This window comes from Odocoileus virginianus, chromosome 33, assembly GCF_023699985.2.
Source record: "Odocoileus virginianus isolate 20LAN1187 ecotype Illinois chromosome 33, Ovbor_1.2, whole genome shotgun sequence".
In the NCBI taxonomy this organism is placed as follows: domain Eukaryota; kingdom Metazoa; phylum Chordata; class Mammalia; order Artiodactyla; family Cervidae; genus Odocoileus; species Odocoileus virginianus.
Window position 1 is genome coordinate 35,074,391 of NC_069706.1, and position 18,020 is coordinate 35,092,410.

The window sequence follows — 18,020 nt, forward strand, 5'->3', positions numbered from 1 at the left end:
ATCAGTTTTATCATTTAAACATTTAAGACATTCCGTAGAACTTCCATCAAAACCCCAAAACAGCGATCACAGGAACCCCCTGTCCACATCATCTGATCATACAGTCGGTAACCACTTATGGAGCATATTACACAAAAGGCAGTATCTGATTTTGGGACACAAGAAGAATGAAACATTTCTTTCATAAGAAAAGAAATAGAGTGGGAAGAATAAACAACTGAGCACCTCAGAAACACAAGATCAAAACTCCACTGAAGAGAAACAGATAATGCTCTGAGACGGGCAAGCATCTTGCTTGTTGAAAGCCTCAATGGATGCTCCTTTGGAGAGCAAAATGGTTACTGTCTTCAAGTTGGGTACCAAAAGTCAATTCACTTGTGTTTCTGAATCTTTTTTTAATTATTTATTTTATTTTTGGCTGTGCTAGGTCTTGGCTGCTGCGTGGGCTTTTCTCTAGCTGTGGTGCCCGGGCTTCCCAGCGCAGTGGCTTCCCCTACTTCAGAGCCCGGGCTCTGGGGTGCCGGCCGCAGTGCGTGGGCTCAGCAGTCGCGGCCCCTCAGCTCTAGAGCATAGTTGCGGCGCACTGGCTTTGCAGCAGTTGGGATCTTCCCAGACCAGGGATCGAACCTGTGTCTCCTGCATTGGCAGGCAGATTCTTTACCACTGAGCCACCAGGGAAGCCCCCCATGCTTCTGAATCTTAAGCACTCCCATTTAAAACACCTGATTTCTTTCCACTCTCCCGGTCCTATTAGGTCTTTCACAACATCCTCAACAACAGCTACAGCTTCAGCTCCACTCTCCAGGTACTGCTTTCACACCCTGGTCTTGACCTTCTCAGGTGCGAGGGTCAGGAACAGCTCTAGCACCAGCAGCTGCTCCTTCCCAGCATCTTAGACAACAGCGGCTCACAGATCACCCACAAGCTGACACAGAGCATCCTTAGCCTACAGACTTCCTCTGCATCGAACCACCTAAAATACCGGTGGGAAGTCTCAAACCTGGGGGAAACCATCTAACCCTGCGTTCCTCTGCCTAGCTTAATGATTAGAACCACTATCTCCACTGCCTGAGTGTGCCCCACGCCCTGAGGTTGAGCTTCCTCTTCCTGGTGTGACCCCTATGCTGGGAAGGAAAGAGAAATCAGGGTGGCAGGGTGATCAAATGGCTCCCCACTACCTCGTGGGGGCTAAACACTCCCTTTCCTGCTTGCATCCCAGAAAGCTGGCTCTCCAGGCGGCCCAGGAGACTCCAGGAGAGTCGAGCTTTGAGTGGGTGGGTTTTGTGGGAGCAGCAAGAAATCCTGCCTTTTGAGCATCTCAACTAGACCTCGGGGTTGGAGGTCAAGAACGGGTTCCTTCCTGTGTCTGTGACTCTGTACGCCTGCCTTTGTATTGACAGGATGAAGCTGAACAAAAAAGGACAGACTTCAGAAAAAGCCAGCCTGTGGGGCAGGGCGCCTCCTTAGGCCCACTTCTAGCGGGGCTGCACAGACGCCCCCCCCGCCCCCGCCCCCATCCCGTCCTCTTCCTGGCCCTCCAGGCCGCTAGGGTGTACCTCCCCCGGAATGCCCTTCTGGGCAGCAGCTCGCCTAGGATTCTAGACCCTAAATCTTCTGGGAGCAGCCTGCGAACCGGAAGGACAAGTTCATTAGCGCCTCCCAGTTTGGTTCCACCAGCAGCGGCTTGCAGCTGCGGGAGCACCACCATACTCCTGCGCGCCCCGCAAACCGCCGCGCGCCTCGAAGCCTCTCTAGGCCTCCCGGGGGACTTCCGCATCGCTCTTGTTGGTCGCGTCGCAGCCCGCCGTCCTGTCACTTCCCACCGGCCGTCTTCGCGCGGAAACCGGAGCGCGCGGGAAGGGCCGCAGCCCCCCGCAGCCCCGCGCCCCGGCTGGATCGCGAACCCCAGAGGAGTTCGGCGGCAGCGGGTCCGAAGGCCACCTCCAGCCGCCCGCAGGCGTCTCATCCGGGACAGAGGGGCGGCATGGAGGCCGAGGACTTCCAGGAGGAGCTGACCTGCGCCATCTGCCTGGACTATTTCGAGGACCCGGTGTCCATCGAGTGCGGCCACAACTTCTGCCGCGGCTGCCTGTGCCGCACTTGGGCGCCGGGAGGCAGCCCCGTCCGCTGCCCCGAGTGCCGGCGGCCGTCGGCGCCCGCCTCGATGAGGCCCAACTGGGCCCTGGCCCGGCTGACCGAGAGGATACGGCGCCGGCGCCTGGGCCCCGTGCCCGCGGGTCTGTGTGGCCGCCACTGGGAGCCGCTGCGGCTTTTCTGCGAGGACGATCAGAGGCTCGTCTGCTTGGTGTGCAGGGAGTCGCAGGAGCACCAGGCCCACACCATGGCCCCGGCCGACGAGGCCTTCAAGAGCTACCGGGTGAGCCGGCCGTTTACGGGGCTGGGCTGCCGGTATATGCCCTGGGAACCTTTACTGTCCGCACTGGAAGCATAAACCCACCCTCACCCCCACCCCTGACAGGCTCGAAAAAGTTAAGAGACTCACAGATCAGAGCTAGAGTTTAAAACTGGAGTTGGGAGGGCGGTGGAGGCTCAGTCATCACCGCAGAACTTTCCAGGGACTGGCCTCCGGGCAGCTCGGTCATCCTGAGAGGTTATACACCAGTGCTGTCCAATAGAAACAAAAGGTACCAGGCACATCTGTTATTCAAAGTTTTTCTAGTGGTGAGAAGAAACAGGTAATGCTGATTTTAATAACTCATTTATCCAAAGTATCCAACATCGATATGAAAATTATCAGAGATATTTTAATTTTTTCATGATGGGCCTTTGAATCTGTGTGTGCTTTACATTTACACACATCCGTTTGGACTCTCCATATATCAGGAACTCACATGGCTAATGGATGCTGTATTGGACAGTACAGGTTTGTGCCTACAGATGTCATCAACAGCTGATGATTTGGGAAAAGCCTGGCTTGGAGGGATAGGTCTAGATTTTGTTACTAGCTTCATCAGTTGGGAAAATCACTTAATGTTTGAATTTGGAGATTCTCTGTTCTAACTATCTTATGGGTTAAGAAGCTTCAGTTAAATAAATCAGTTTATCATATTCTGTTCCAGCCACACTGGCCTTCCTGCTTTTGTTTCAAGCCTGTTCTCTCTCTCTACCCATACCTTCTGTCCTTTAGATCCTTTTAGATTTTAGCTTGAAGACCTTCCTTGATCATCCTTTCCAGACTAGCCCTACCCCCTTCCATTACTGAAGGTGTCACTCCAGTGGTCTCCATCTGAATTGGTATCTAGTAAGTACTCGTTGAAAACATGATGATACAAGTTAAAGTGTATTGTAAACTGTCAAATGCTGTTCATTTTTATCAGCTGACTATAAACAGGAAACATGCAAAGTTAGACTAGAAAGTATATATTCATTTCTTTATTCAGTAGCCTTTATTGGTGCTTCCTGTATGCTAGGCATTGGTCTAGACTCTGGACATAAATGGATGAGAAAGACGTGGGTCTTGTCTTGTAAGGGATGTAAGCATGTAGACCAGTAATTTCAGTGTGTGTGAGTTATCAACACACGGAAGGTCTGAGATTAGAGTCATCAGACAGGGGTCCTGACCTTTATAGAGGAATGAAACATGAGTCCGCTCTTGATGGGTGAGGTTGCTCTTTGCCTTAGGAGGGTAGGGCATGGGATGGGGGCTGGTGGGAGTTGAAGCTGAAGAAAGAGGCAGGGTCTGCGTTGTGGAGGATCTTGTCCACCACACTGAAAAGCCTGAGTTTTCTCTTCCAGTGAATCGGGATCATTGAAGGATTTTAAGGCAAGGGAAGCCACGATCAGCTCTCATTCTTTTGTTTTACAAAGTTCACCGTGGCATCCATGGGGAATGAATGCAAAAGACCAGTTAGGCTGTTGTTGCTCCATTTGAGGCAGGAGGCCATAGGGCCTGCATCAGTGCGGGACAGGGGTCCTGGAGAAGAGGAGGGCATGGATTAATTGTGAGCTGGACACAGTAACATCGTGACTAATTGGAATGATGGGTCGGGAAGAGAGAGGAGTCTAGGACCGCAGTCCGGATATCTGGTACTTGCTGGGGACACGTGAGAGTGAAGTAAATGTGACACGAAGTCCAGGGAGGAGGGACAGGAGGCAGAGGGCATAGGAGACTAGAAACACAGCATTTTAGAATTATCAGTCTATCCTTTTTTCTTTAGATTATGTATTTTATTTTAGATTATATATATATTAGATTATATATTTTTAAGCTCTCTCTTTTAAAAAAATTTATTGTTGTTTAATTGGCTGTGCCAGGTCTTAGCTCTGGCACGTGGGATCCTTGATCTTGGTTGTGGCGTGCTGGATCTTTTAGTTGTGGCATGTTCGATCTAGTTCCCTGACCAGGGATTGAACCTGGGCCCTCTGCATTGGGAGCACAGAGTCTTAGCCAGTGGACCACCAGGGAAATCCCCAGGATTGGTCCTTTTCTGCACCCTCCTCTGCTTAATCACTGCTCTGTTCATCCACCTCCATCCCCACCCCAGCTGGTGCTTGTGCTAAAGAACCCGCCTGCCAGTGCAGGAGATAGAAGAGATACGGGTTGGATCCCTGGGTTGAGAAGATCCCCTGGAGGAGGGCGTGACAACCCACTCCAGTATTCTTGCCTGGAGAATCCCATGGACAGAGGAGCCTGGTGGGCTATAGTCAATAGGGTCGCAAAGAGTCAGACACGACTGAAGCGACTTAGCACACACTTAGCACACACACATCCCCACCCCTAGTTAACTCGAAAAACGTTAGGTTGCTCTTGGGTGAAGCTCCCTATTTCCACCATCCCATTCTCAGCATGTGCTTGTGTCATAAATGTTTGGAGTTCCAAAGTCTGTGGAAAATAGCCCCCATCTGTGCCCATACCTGAGCCCTGCAAACAGTGTGCTGGATGCTTTCTCTTAGGATCTGAGCCCCTAGCACCACATCCAGGAAACCTGCTTTGATGAATTCCTAGCCCACTCTGCTTGCTCTCTTGGGCCACACCAGTGGCTCAGGATACACATTAGAGCCCCCTGGAAGCACTTTTAAGACATTCTGATGTACAGATAGGATAGAGGACCGTGGACCTACATCTTAGTACCTTCCCAGAGGGCAGTCTTCCAGAGGTTGTCTTTAATGGAGTTGTTGATGGTGGGAGAGAAGGAGAGAACACACAGAGAGAAATAGCTTCATAAACTTCAGGTGGCCAAGTGTTTTCCTGGAAAAGGCTTCCAAGCCCAGCACCTCTTTCCTTTGAGCCAATATTTAGTCTGTTGACCCTGGGAACTAATCCCTTCGTTGCTATTAACTCATTTAAGAAATAGTTGTTGAACCACCCGTTTTGTGTCAGATGCTGTCCTGTAGTAGCAGACCCAGAAAAGGAATACAGTGGTGACAAGACCATGGAGCTTCGAGTCTGGCTGGGGTGGGGGTGGGAGGTAAACAGTAGACAAAGAGATAATCATAGATTATAATATGTGCTATGAAAGAAATAGTGTGCCATGCCAGAGAAGTGACGAGGGCTTTAATAAGGGCACAGGCAGTCTTCTCTGAAGAGATGACATTTCAGCTGAGGCTTGATGGATCAGCTATCAGAGGAACTGTGGGAAAAATGTCTCAGGCAGTAGACAGCAAATTCAGACCCTGAGGCTGGGAAAAGCAGGACATACCCATGACACTGAAAGAAGAGCGATGCTCCCGAAGCATGATCAGCAAGAGGAAAAGTAGCCCGAGATGAGCTGGGAGATGCAGGCAAGAGTGGCCTTCTGTCAGACCACTGGGTGGTTGAATTTCCTCAGTGATGAGGGAAGCCGGTGGACAATCTCAGCAGGGGACTGACGTGATGTGACCTGACTGGTCTTTAGAAGACGATTCTGGCTGCCCCGAGGACATTGGCTGAGAGATGGACAAGATTGGAAACAGGGAGACCGGTCATGAGGCTGCTGTATTGATAGCCGTCCACACAAGAGGTGGTTTGAACAAGGAGGTGGCAAATAGGCAGATGGGCAGATTTGACTTGTATTTTGGAGGTAAGACCTACTTGCTTGGATTGGATACAGAGGATACAATAATTGAAATTCACAGAAACTCAGAGCTGGGATGGTGTTTAAGAAAAGAGCATCTATTGTGGTTGCCTTCATCTTCTGGGTAAGGAAGCTGCAGCCCAGGAAATACGTGAGACTGACTTAACCACAGATCATAGCTAGTTGGTGAAGGTCTAGACTGAAACTCAGATCTGATTTGAAGTTTCACGTCTTTTAAACTACATCACACAGAAAATGTCTTCCTTCTATAAATGTATGTTCTTTTGTGGTAGTTCTATATAAAATCAAAAGTCTGAAGTTAAATGAAGAAAAAGTGATTTTTTTGAACTTGGGGGGGGGTCTCCCCAGCTTTGAAATGCTCGGTGTTGCTCTCCCGCCACCTCGTGGCAGGTTTTGTTACTGCAGGGAAGAGGTTTTCTCATCTCCCCAAGGGGTTTCCCCAGGGGACTCTAGATCCCAACTGTGGCGGGAGACAGAAGTGCATAGGTAGAGTCTTGGATAAGGGGACAGCATAATTCATGCATACTGGACTTGTTAAGGGCTTTTAAAAATGGAAAAGTTCTATTTCAAATATATGTCATTAGCAAACACAAGTGAAAACTTAAAAAAAATTCTTAGTCACCTTCAAAGGAGCTGTTTATTTCATTAGAGGCTCCACACACGCATGGGATTTGACCCTGATGTGTGCCCATCTCTAACCTGTCCGCCTCTCTCTCTAAGGTCCTGCCTGACATTCTGCTTCTGGGTGCTCACCCTCTGCAGCTTACTCTGTTGATTCTAATTGGCTCAATTTTTTTATAGCTTATTTGCGTTTTTTTAATTACAAAAGGATATATGCTTCTTGTAGAAATCCAAACAAAACAAGTTTATTAAATTTCTAGTTCTCCTTCCGACTCCCTCCACCATTCCTATTCCCTGGAAATAAGCAATGTTAACAATACCTAGTTATATATCTTTCCAGATTATTTTCTATTCAACTATAAACACACACACTTACACAGACACATGTATATTTGTTCCTTTCAAAACAGATTTATAGCGAGAGCTGAAATTGATGTAGAGTATCAGTATATCATAATTTAATAATTCCCCTCTGATGGATAATGAAGAATCCTGCAATAAACATTCCTATATATATTATTCTTACTAGTATTTTGTTGGGTATTATTATTAGAAGTAGGATTATTGCATATTTTAAATACTGTTAAATCTTGCCAGTTGCCCTTCAAAAAGGTGGGAACTTTTAAAAAAATTATTTATTTATTTTAATCAGAGGATAATTACTTTACTAGATGGGATCTTTTTGTTCTCCTACTATTATGGTGCCAGAGGTCTTCTCCCTTGCCAGTACTGGGTATTTATTCATTTTTGTCTGCTTAATGAGCAAAGTTTATGTAGTGTTTTGATGACTTGAGAGCAGACTGGTTCTTGTGCATTAGCCTGTGGTCATCTTCAGCATCTTCTGAGTCTCATCCCGTGTTTGGCTGAGGTGACTTTTAGCTCTTGAACAAGGAAGATGCTGGAAGAGATGATTTCTTACTTAGGCGTGTTTGTTCTGCTGGCAGGAAAAACTTCTGAAGACTCAGTCTAGTCTGACAGCCAAGATGAAGAAAGTCATGCACTTTCAGGACATGGAAGTGAAGAATGCTGCAGAGTGGAAGGTAATGGCAGAAGGAGCTGGGTGTTTCTTGCCCTTAGTCCTTTCAGCCTGAGGCTGCTCACGGGCTTTGGCTGGGAAGAGCTCACAGGCTCTTATCAGTTGTCAGGCTGGCAGAACAGGAAGAATTGATCTCTCCTGTGGCTCTGGACCACATGTGTTCCACACCCTTCATCCTCAGACCTCAAGGGTGGCACCCCTTTCCTTCCTGCAGTCCTCCTGGGTTGGCTTCTGAGGTGGGTGTTGATTTGGGTCTGTGGCACTGTGGAAAGCAAATGAACTTTTCCCCCAGAGCTATTGTCCAGTTGGGAGGTATGATGTGGGTACGCACATGTATCTCTAAGAATTACCACAACAAAACACTAGGTGTTCTGAGGGCTAAATTAAATAATAGGTGTGAAAGTGCATTTTAGTTTAAAAACTATACGAACAAGACATGACGATGAATAGTAGAAACTCAGATACTACAAAGAATGACTTAATACTATAAAGATTAGTACAAAGATATCAAGCAGGCATAGCGAAAGGAGTAGGGGAAATTTGTAGGGGGTGAGCAGGAGCTCTTCTGGAGGAGGTGATTTGGATGAAGGGGTCGTGGACAGTTGGGGAGTCACACGCAGGGAATTTAGGAGGAAGGAGCAGGCAGAGAAAGGCCTGAGCCGGTCTCTTGTGGCTGCAGGAGAAGATGAAGAATCAGCGCATGCGAGTCATCGCGGAGTTTGCAAAGCTGCACGTCCTCCTGACTGAAGAAGAGCAGCTGTTTCTTCAGGGGCTGAGGCAGGAAGAGGAAGAGACAAAGAAGAAACAGAGTGAGAACATCTTCAGGCTCAATCAAATGATCACTTCTTTGAAGACGCTCATCCTCGAGGTGAAGGAGAAGAGCCAGGGCTCCACCCTGGAGCTGCTCCAGGTGAGGCCAGCAGGGACGGGCGTCGTCTCTGTCTTTCTGGACTTGTTAACATCGCTAACTCACCTCCCTCTTGTCTTTGGAGCTGAGTGTCCTTCCTGGTGAGTGGGTTTAGTAGAAGACATGTTTTTTCTCTTTTGCTAATTGTGTTACTATTTTTATTATATAATTAAAGAGTCAAAGATTCACTTTCCAAAGGAAATTAATGTGAAGTTTAGGTTTGATGAGCTCAGGTAATATGAGATACTTAAATTCCAAGAATTGTCAAGAACGTTTACAACTTGCTTGAGCAGTGAAATTCCAATTCCATATCCAAGCATATATTACAGCAGAATCGTTGAAATAACACATTTCTTTTGTATATGAATTCTTTCATTTAGTATGATATTTTTGAGGTTCATTCATGTTGGAGCATCGTATCATATTTGCGTTCCCTTTTTATTCCTGAATAGTATTCCATTGCAGAATATACCACATTTTGTATACCTGTTCACCAGTTGATGGACACAACCCAAATGTTATTATGAAGGGTTCTGCCTTAATATTTGTCTGCCATTCTTTGTGTGGACATGTGTTTTCATTTCTCTTGGCTAAGTAGTAGGAGCAGAATTGCTAGGCTATCTGGTATATTTATATTTAACTTTTTAAGAAGCTGCCTTTTTCCAAAGTGGCTGAACCATTTTATATTCCCGCCACATCCTCACTAACACTTGTCTGTGATTGAAGGAGTGTAGATGGAGAAGTAGACAGAAAGCCAGGAGACAGCTCATGCCATAGTGCCAATGGAGGAAGAGGAGGGTTTCAAGGAAAGGATGGGTCAGCATTGTTAAATAGTGCAGAGGGCTCGTACGAAAAAAGGCTGTGTTGTGTTAACCCCATTGGGCTTGGCAGCAGCAGATCTTGTGTGATGCTCACAAAAACAACTGACAGAAAAACACTGCTCACCAAGCTGAGTAACAGATCTCAAGGGGAGGGTACATAACTTCTTTCTTTGTTTCTTCTATTCACAGAATCCAGCAGAGGTATTGACCAGGTATGAGCTCTTTCCTGCTTATGGGTGGTTGAGTAGATTGTAAAGATACAGGCCAAGCAGAGAGGAAAGGAGGCCTGGGCGCCCCATGGATGAGTCTGGGCACTGATGTGAGGGGGCTGTGGGAGGAATCCTGCTGTTTGCTTGCACCAGAAGGAATGGCAGAGCAGTAGCCTGAACCCTGGGCTTGGAACCTTCAGCTGGGAGTTGAGGGTCTTGGCCATCCTGTTTGTCTCCTAAGAAGAGCAGCCTTCTGTACTTTTCTTAGGTGTGAGAATCAGGATGTGAACTATTCCTCTGAAGATCTAACGGTGAAGACTGTGTGCCGGCTACCAATGATGAAGGAAATGCTGAAGCGATTCCAAGGTGAGCAGAATTTCAGGGAGTTGGAGCTCAGAGAATGAGCAATGAGAGAAGTCTGAAAAAGAGGGAGAAGACAGACCATGCAGCCAACAGGAGGGCCAGGAAAATGGTAAATGACTACTTAGGGATAAATGGATGTATGCTCCACTGAAGAAACATCCGTTTAAAGGTAAAGGATGTTTTTATGTTAAAGGTGCTAGTTACACAAAAACAAAAAGACCTGTTCTTTCTAAGAACTCATAAGCAAATTGGAGAGACAGACATATCACTTACTGCAATACAGTGGGGCCCAGTGTTTATCAGTGGTTATGAATAAAATACCACAGAAGTACAGGGGACAGCCTCTCTGTTGGGGTGAAGTGAGGAAGTTTTCACAGCACAGGTGTCAGTTGTTTGGGACTTTGAAGGATAAGTAGGAGTTTGCCAAGTGGAAAATGAGAGGCGGCTTCCAAGCAGAGGTGGAAGCATGAGCTGAGATGTGGAGAAGACAGAGGGGAGGGTGTCTGATGTGACTCAACGTTAAGGTGCATATGGGGAAAGGCAGGAGTAAGGTTGAGAAGATGAGGGTAGGAATGACTGAAGGTAAACAGAAAAGATCTCCAGAGAAGTTCCAAGGCCTGGACGTGACATGCAGCTACATACTCAGTTCTCCTGTAACATCCCTGACCAAGAACCACATTGTAGATGTCCACTTCCAGGTAAAATGAAGTAACGGGACTGGACTTACTCTTGAAATGTAGTTGACCAAAGACACCCAAAATAGACAATACATGAAACAACAATTCTTAAAATACTGAACGTCAGGCAATGAAGGACAGTGATTCATGGGGAATGTGAAATGAATGAGTTGAGTCCTATGATGGCCTCAGCCTCCAGCCTTGAGAGTTTCCAGGCCACCTCAGGGAAGGTGACACAGGGGGAGCCGGGTGGGCTGCCTGAGTTGAGGAGCGCTGCTGAGAGCCCAGAACAAAGCAGTGGGAGTTTACAGAGTGCCCGAGAGGAGAGCGCTGGACAGGGAGACGTCCTGAGAACATGCCGCAGAGCCCTGATCAGCACGCGCTTGTGGAGAGCTACCCGAGGTTGAAGGAAATTTTCAGATTGGTTAGAAGGAACGGTTCCTGGTGCTCGCACAGGGCCAGGAACAACGTCTGTTCCTACCAGCCCCTCGAAAGCTCTTAATTCATGGGGCGCTGGGTAGAGTACTCAGGAAAATCTTGCCTCATCAGTGGGGATAATTAACCCTTCACTGAGCACTGCTCTGGACCCACTTTACACTTCAGGAAAGCAAGACCCAAAAGGATGAAATTATTTCCAAGTAACTGCATCCCAGGACAAAGCTCAAGAAGATGGATAGGTATTTTAAAAATGAATCTCCGACAACGTACAGTCACAATGTCTGCCATCCCATCAGAAATTACCAGGCAGGCAAAAAGGTAGGAAACATGATGTGGTGAGGAGAATACTTGATTGAAATTGACTCAGGATTGACCAAGATACTAGCATAAACATAGAAGGACATTAATGCAGTTATTGCAACTATTTTGTAAAGATGCATGTTCTGGACATGGGAGATATTTAAAAAAAAAAACCCAGATCTGACTTCTGGAGATGAAAACTATGAGATGAAGAATAAGCTGGTTGAGGTTAATAGGTGATTGGACATGAACTTGAAAAGATGCAGCAGTGAAAACTATGTAAAATGAAACAGAGGAAAAAAACTTAAAAAAAATGAAAGCCACCTCAGTGAGCTGTGGGTCACATTCATGCAGCCTTATGTCTGGTAACTGGGATCCCTCAGGGCGAGCAGAAGGATAGAGGTGAGGCAGAAAAACAGTTGGAGAAACAGTGACTCAACTTTCCAAATTTGATGAAAGCTGTAAGCACACACATCTAAGGAACTCAGCAAGTTCTAAATGAGAAAGATGCTGAAAACCACGCTAAAACCAGTGATAAGGATGAAATTTTAGATGCAACAACTAGAAAAGGACATGTTACGTACTGTGGAACAAGGTGGAACAAAGATAAAGGTGACATCCCAGTGCTCATTGGAAGCAGTGCTAGTGAGCAAGAATTTTAAAAGTCTGAAAGAAAAAAAACTGTTTACCTAGAATTTTATTCCTGGCAAAAATACACTTCAGAATCAAAGGTGAGATAATATCCAAAAAACTGAAGGAGTCTATCAGACCAGCACTGCAAGAAATGTTAGAGGAAGTCCTTCAAGCAGAAGGAAAATGATACTGGATAGAAGTCAGATCTATACAAAGGAATAAAAGATCTTCCAAAATGGTAATGATGTAAACAAATATCTATTTTTGTCATTATTTAAGTCTCATTGGTGGCTCAGAGGTTAAGTGTCTGTCTGGAAGTGGGAGACCCCAGTTCGATCCCTGAGTTGGGAAGATCCCCTGGAGAAGGAAATGGCAACCCACTCCAGTACTGTTGCCTGGAGAATCCCATGGAGGGAGGCGCCTGGTAGGCTGCAGTCCATGGGGTCGCAAAGAGTCGGACATGACGGAGCGACTTCACTTTCTTTTCACTTTAAAGGTGATAGGAATGGCTAATGCCTGTGGTAATTTGATTGGGGCATAAGATACCCAGATATTTGGTCAAACATTGTTTTGGGTATTGCTGTGAGGGTGTTTTTAGATGAGGTTAACATAAATCAGGAAGCTTGAGGAAAGCAGATTGCTCTCCATAATGTTGGCAGGCCTAATCTAGTCAGTTAAAGGCCTGACTAGAACAAAAGGCTGACTTTCCGCCATGAACAAGGGACTTTTACAGCAGACTGCCTTCAGACTCCATCTGCAGCTTTGGTTCTTCTTGCCTTGTGGAAGGAACTGGAACACTAATTTTCTCTGGGTCTTGCTGCTGGTCCACACCATGGATTTGGACCTGCCAGTCACCATGATCACATGGGCCAGTTCCTTCTGATCTCTACAAGTACACACACGTCCTATTGGTTCTATTTCTATGGAGAAGCTTGACAAATACAGTAGTTGTTTAAACAAACGGAAAATAATATATTGTGTTATTTTATAACAACAAGAACATGAATGTTGGGAGGGGAGAAATGAAGGTATACTGTGATACATTCTTACATGTGAAGTGGTATAATATCACTTGAAGGTAGGTTGTTAAGTGAAAGGTATACCTTTGTAAACTTTATGGCAACCACTAGAAACAAAGTTATAGCTAATAAGTCAACAAAGGAGTTAAAGTGGAATCATTATAAAAAAAATACTTGGTTAATCAGAAAGAAGGCAAAAAAGAGGAAAAAGGACAGGCAGAAACTACAGCAAGATTATAGGTACAATCCTAATCATAATTAAGTATAAATGGTCTGGATATCCTAATTAAAAGGGAGAGACTGATTGGACTGGATAAAAAAATGCAAGACCCAAATAACTATATGCTGCAAGAAACACACATTAAATACAAAGACCCATACATGTTAAAAATAAAATAATGAGAAAAGATACATTATGCTAACATTAGCCAAAAATCTAACAGTTATGTTATTATCAAATAGATTTCAGAGCAAGGAATATTACCAGAGATGAAGAAAGTCACTTCCTAATGATAAATAGGTCAGTTTATCAGGAGGATATAACAGTTTTAAACATTTATACAGCTAATAACAGAGCTTCAAAATATATTAAGCAAAAGCTAAAAGAGCTGCAAGGAGAAATAGACACATTCACAATTGCAGCTGGAATTTTCAATACCTTTTAAAAATAAACTTTAGAACAAGTAGGCAGAAAATCATCAAAGACAGACTGAATAAAACTATCAATCAACTTGACCACCCTGTTATTTATAGAATACTGCCCCAAACAACAGCAGAATACACATTCTTTTTGAGTGTACATGGAACATTTCCCAGGGTAGAGCAAGGTGGGCCATAAGACATCAGTATTCAAGGGCTTCCTTGGTGGTTCAGATGCTAAAGAATACGCCTGCAATGCAGGAGACCTGGGTTCAATTCCTGGGTTGGGAGGATCCCCTGGAGGAGGGCATGCAACCCACATCGGTGTTCTTGCCTGGAGAATCCCCATGGACAGAGGAGCCTGTGGGCTACAGTATTCAAAAGGCTTCAGGCCATGTAAAATATGTTCTTTGACTACAGTGTATTTTGAAATCAGTAAAAATAAAAACAAAAGGCTTTGATAAGTCCCCAAATGTTAGGAAGCTAAATAATACACTTCTCAATAATCCATGAGCTAAAGGTGAATCAAAAGGGAAATTAAGAAGTAATTTGAACTGAATGAAAAGGAATTTGTGGGATACAGCTAAAGCAATACTTAAGGGGAAATTTATAGCACTAACCACATGTGTTCCAAAGGAATTTCTTAAACCAGTGGCACCAGTTTCTACCATAAGACATTAGAAAAAGAAGAGCAAATAAAGCCCTAAAGAAACAGAAGGATGGAAACAAAAATCAGAGCAGAAATTACTGCAATTGAATACAGAAAAACAACAGAAAAATTAGTGGAACCAAAAGTTGTCTCTTTGAGAATTTAAATGTTATTGAAATGTATTTTAAGCAGAATGACTGGAAGAAAAAAGACATATTACTAGTATCAAGAATGAGAGAAGCATCATCGCTACAGCTTCTGTAGATGCTAGAAGGATAATTAGGAAATATTATGAGCAGCTTTATGCTGATAAATCTGACAACATGGATGAAATGGACAAAGTCCTTAAAAGACTCAAATGACCAAAGCTGACTCAAGAAAAAATAGATAACTGGAATAACTTTATTCATGTTATAGTTAGAAACCTCCCCAAATGGCTTCACTGGTGATTGCACCAAACATTTAAGAAATACCTATTCTATACAAATTCTTAACAAAAAATTGAAGAGACTATTCCCAACTTGTTCTATGAGACCTGCATTACCATGATACTAAAATCAAAGACATTACAAGTAAAGCGAACTATAGATCAATGTCCGTCATGACATAGAAGAATTTGAAAGAAAATTTTAGCAAGTTGAATTCAATAATGTATAATACATCACAACCAAATGGGATTTATCGCAGAAAAGCAGGTCTGGTTTAATATTTGCAAATCACTGTAATTCACCACATTAGCACTTTAAAAAAGATCAATTTGATCACCTCGGTAGATGCAGGAAAAAGAAACCTTTGTCAAAATCTAACATCTATGTCAATTAAGAAAAACAAACAAAATGCAGCTCTCAGCAAACAGGAGACATGGAGGATTTGGGAGGGAAGAGAATTAGGAGGCAGGCCAGGGAGGAAGTTACAGGCACAGTTGCTGAAGGTCTGAATGCAGACAATGGCGATGGGAGAGGAAGGGAAGAACCCGAGTGATTAATTCAGAGGTAGAATTGATAGGATTTGGTGATTCATTAGCCAACGAGGGTCAGAGGGGAAGAAGAATCAAAGAAGCTTAAGATTTTCAAGTTGCATTTGGGTGACGGTCATGTCCTTAAGCCTTAGAGAGCATAGAAAAGAAGATGTATGCTTACGAGGGAGGATTAGTCTCAAGAGAATGGAAGGGGACTTCGGAGTCCCTGAATTCGGTTTTGAGTTATCTGCTGGGTGCTTGTGGAGATGCCCAGCGAACAACTCGACCAGTAGACAGAGACCTGGGGTGGCATCTGTGTGTCCTGTACAAAGAACCAGCTAGTTGACAGCCTTGGTTCTGGTACGGATTCAGCAAGTCGGTATTTATTATTGTTTCTTCACATTTTATGCTGATGGTGAAGACTTGGGGCCATGGAATAGTAAAGCTCCCATTTTCTAGGCTGTAGTCTTTGAGAGCCGAAGGGAAATGAAGACCTCAGGTTGCTAATGCAAACTGCGGCTTGCTAGGTCCAGCTGAGGAGCAGTTGAGGGGGCAGAGGTATCTCATCCCTAATAGTACTTGATAGGAGGAGAGGGATGGAGCTGAAGCTGGGACAGATGCGCATTTCTGGAGCTCTTCATTACTGATCTCAGCTCACTTTCTCTGCAGTGGCTGTGAGTCTGGCCGAGGACACCGCTCATTCCAAACTTGTCTTCTCCCAGGAAGGGAGATATGTGAAAAACGGAGCGTCCGCCAGTTCTTGGCCACTGTTTTTTACAGCATGGAGCTACGCTACCGGATGGAGGAATCCGCAGAGGACCACAGGCTTTGTGGAGAGATTTCAGCATTTGCCCTGTGTTTTGGGAAAAAATGTTTTCACTTCAGGGAAGCATTACTGGGAAGTCGAGAACCGAGGCAGCCTGGAGGTGGCTGCGGGAGTGTGTCGGGAGGACATCATGGGGATCCCTGGAGGCTCAGCAATGTGCCCCAAGGTGGGAATCTGGGCTGTTTGTTGGAGTTCTGCTGGCTATCGGCCCCTGACAGGCACCTCCGTGAGTCCTACCAAGCGAGAACCAGCTCTTCAGCGGGTGGGAGTTTTCCTAGATCACGGGGCTCGGGAAGTCTCCTTCTACAATGCTGTGGACGGAGAGTACCTGCACACGTTCTCCTGTTCTTCTAGCTCCCGTCTCCGGCCGTTTTTCTGGTTGAGTCCATTAGCATCTGTAGTCATCCCCCCAGTGACTGGTGGGAAATGAGGTGATTCTCTTCGCCTTGTACCCCAGGCCGGGGACGCCCATCGCTCGGCCCTCATCTTTGACTTCATGCGTTTCCATCCTGAGTGGTTCATTTAGATTCCAGCTTCCTGTTCTGTTCAGCCCCCTGCGTGTCCTGTGTGTAGACAGATGTGGAAGACCCTGTGGGGTACCTTTCTGGTAGCCGCTCTGAGCACTTTTTCTCCCTCTCTTCTGCTTCTTCCTAATGAACTGTTCGGGATGTGCACCCCACGTGCTTCAGGAGAGGCAGGCCCATGGGAGGGCATCCTGGCCAGTGAGGTCGGGTGAGACATCCTCCAGGGTGCTTCTGGGGAAAGTTCTTTAGCTTTTAGAAAGAGATGTTTGGGGAGACACAGCTCCTCTTCTGACGTCAGCAGCTGTACTGGAGAGGGAGGAGCGTGGTAACCGTGGACCAAGAAGGAGAAACGTGGTCTTTGTTGGCTTAATGAAGCAGTTGGAATCTCCCTAACCCCAAATTTCTTGTTATATGAGATTGTTGCTCCTTATTATGTAAGGCAGTTTTAGTTGCGTTTTGGTCATTTGCAGGCTGACGTGTCCTAACCAGTGCTGTTGGCACATAGCATGGACATCCCACAGCGTAGGCTTATCTCACTTTTTTGCCAGTATTGGACAGATTTATAGACTCTCTTTCTGTTCAGTCATGCACTTCCTTTTCTTTCCAGTAAGTACCAGTATTTCTCCTCCTGGAATGGAAAATTGAGGCAGCTTGCCTCTACTGTGCCCGTGCTGTTACATTTCACCCAACCACGTCTCTGCCTTCAAGTGTTCACTACGCTTTCCCTCTGTCAGATTCGTATACTGTGTGCACAAGGTTATTAACATCATCTGGAAAATGTTGGGAAATACTTGTTAAGTGTTTGCACTGGGCCAGCCTCTTCATGTAATGCCCCCATGTGACTTTTGCAGCAGAGATGGAAAATTAAAGTTGTTGCTAATAACCACCACTACTAACCATTTTAATGTGTTTCCTCCTCGAGTGTGAATAGATGTTCTGGCAGTAATTTAACACGGCTTCTTACAAAACTTCCAGCCCCCTCCCTAACCCCTTTCCCCTCCTGTGTCCCAGCCCATCCTGGCCTGTCTTCCTTTTCAGCCTGAGCACTCCCCCTCATTCAGTGATCTCTGCCGAGTTCTCCTTAACTCTCCAGGATACTTGCTGTTATGAGTTGATTTCTGTCTTCCACAGAAAAAGATAGGTTGAAGTCCTAGCTGTGAGTGTGACCTTATTTGGAAATTAAGATGAGGCCATTAGTGCGGTGACCTGAGTGGGGAGGAAATCCAAGAAAGAGGGGACACGTGTACATACAGCTGATTCCTTTTGTTGTGCAGCAGAAACTAACACAGCAGGGTAAAGCAATTATCCTCCAATAAAAGTTAATTAAAAAGATGAGGCCGTGAGGGTGGGTCCTAATCCAATATG

At 45.5% G+C, this 18,020-nt stretch overlaps 2 protein-coding genes and 1 non-coding gene across 4 annotated transcripts in view; 1 reads left to right on the top strand and 2 right to left on the bottom strand.

The window, feature by feature from the left end:
* The window catches only part of AZGP1 (alpha-2-glycoprotein 1, zinc-binding), a 66,127-nt gene that overhangs the window by 23,759 nt on the left and 24,348 nt on the right, over window positions 1-18,020 (bottom strand). For both annotated transcript variants that reach the window (XM_070460356.1, XM_070460355.1), the window contains exon 2: window positions 2,504-2,625. The gene's annotated coding sequence lies outside the window, so the exon portion shown is untranslated. The remainder of the gene's footprint in view (window positions 1-2,503; window positions 2,626-18,020) is intronic.
* Window positions 1,985-17,544, top strand: TRIM4 (tripartite motif containing 4). Its single transcript, XM_020904257.2, has 6 exons — window positions 1,985-2,377; window positions 7,601-7,696; window positions 8,372-8,602; window positions 9,610-9,632; window positions 9,898-9,995; window positions 15,975-17,544. The coding sequence occupies exons 1-6, from the start codon at window positions 1,985-1,987 to the stop codon at window positions 16,559-16,561; spliced, it is 1,428 nt and encodes a 475-aa protein (XP_020759916.2). The 3' UTR covers window positions 16,562-17,544.
* Window positions 4,354-4,426, bottom strand: TRNAG-CCC (transfer RNA glycine (anticodon CCC)). The gene has a single exon. It is a non-coding gene; the product is annotated as a tRNA-Gly (tRNA).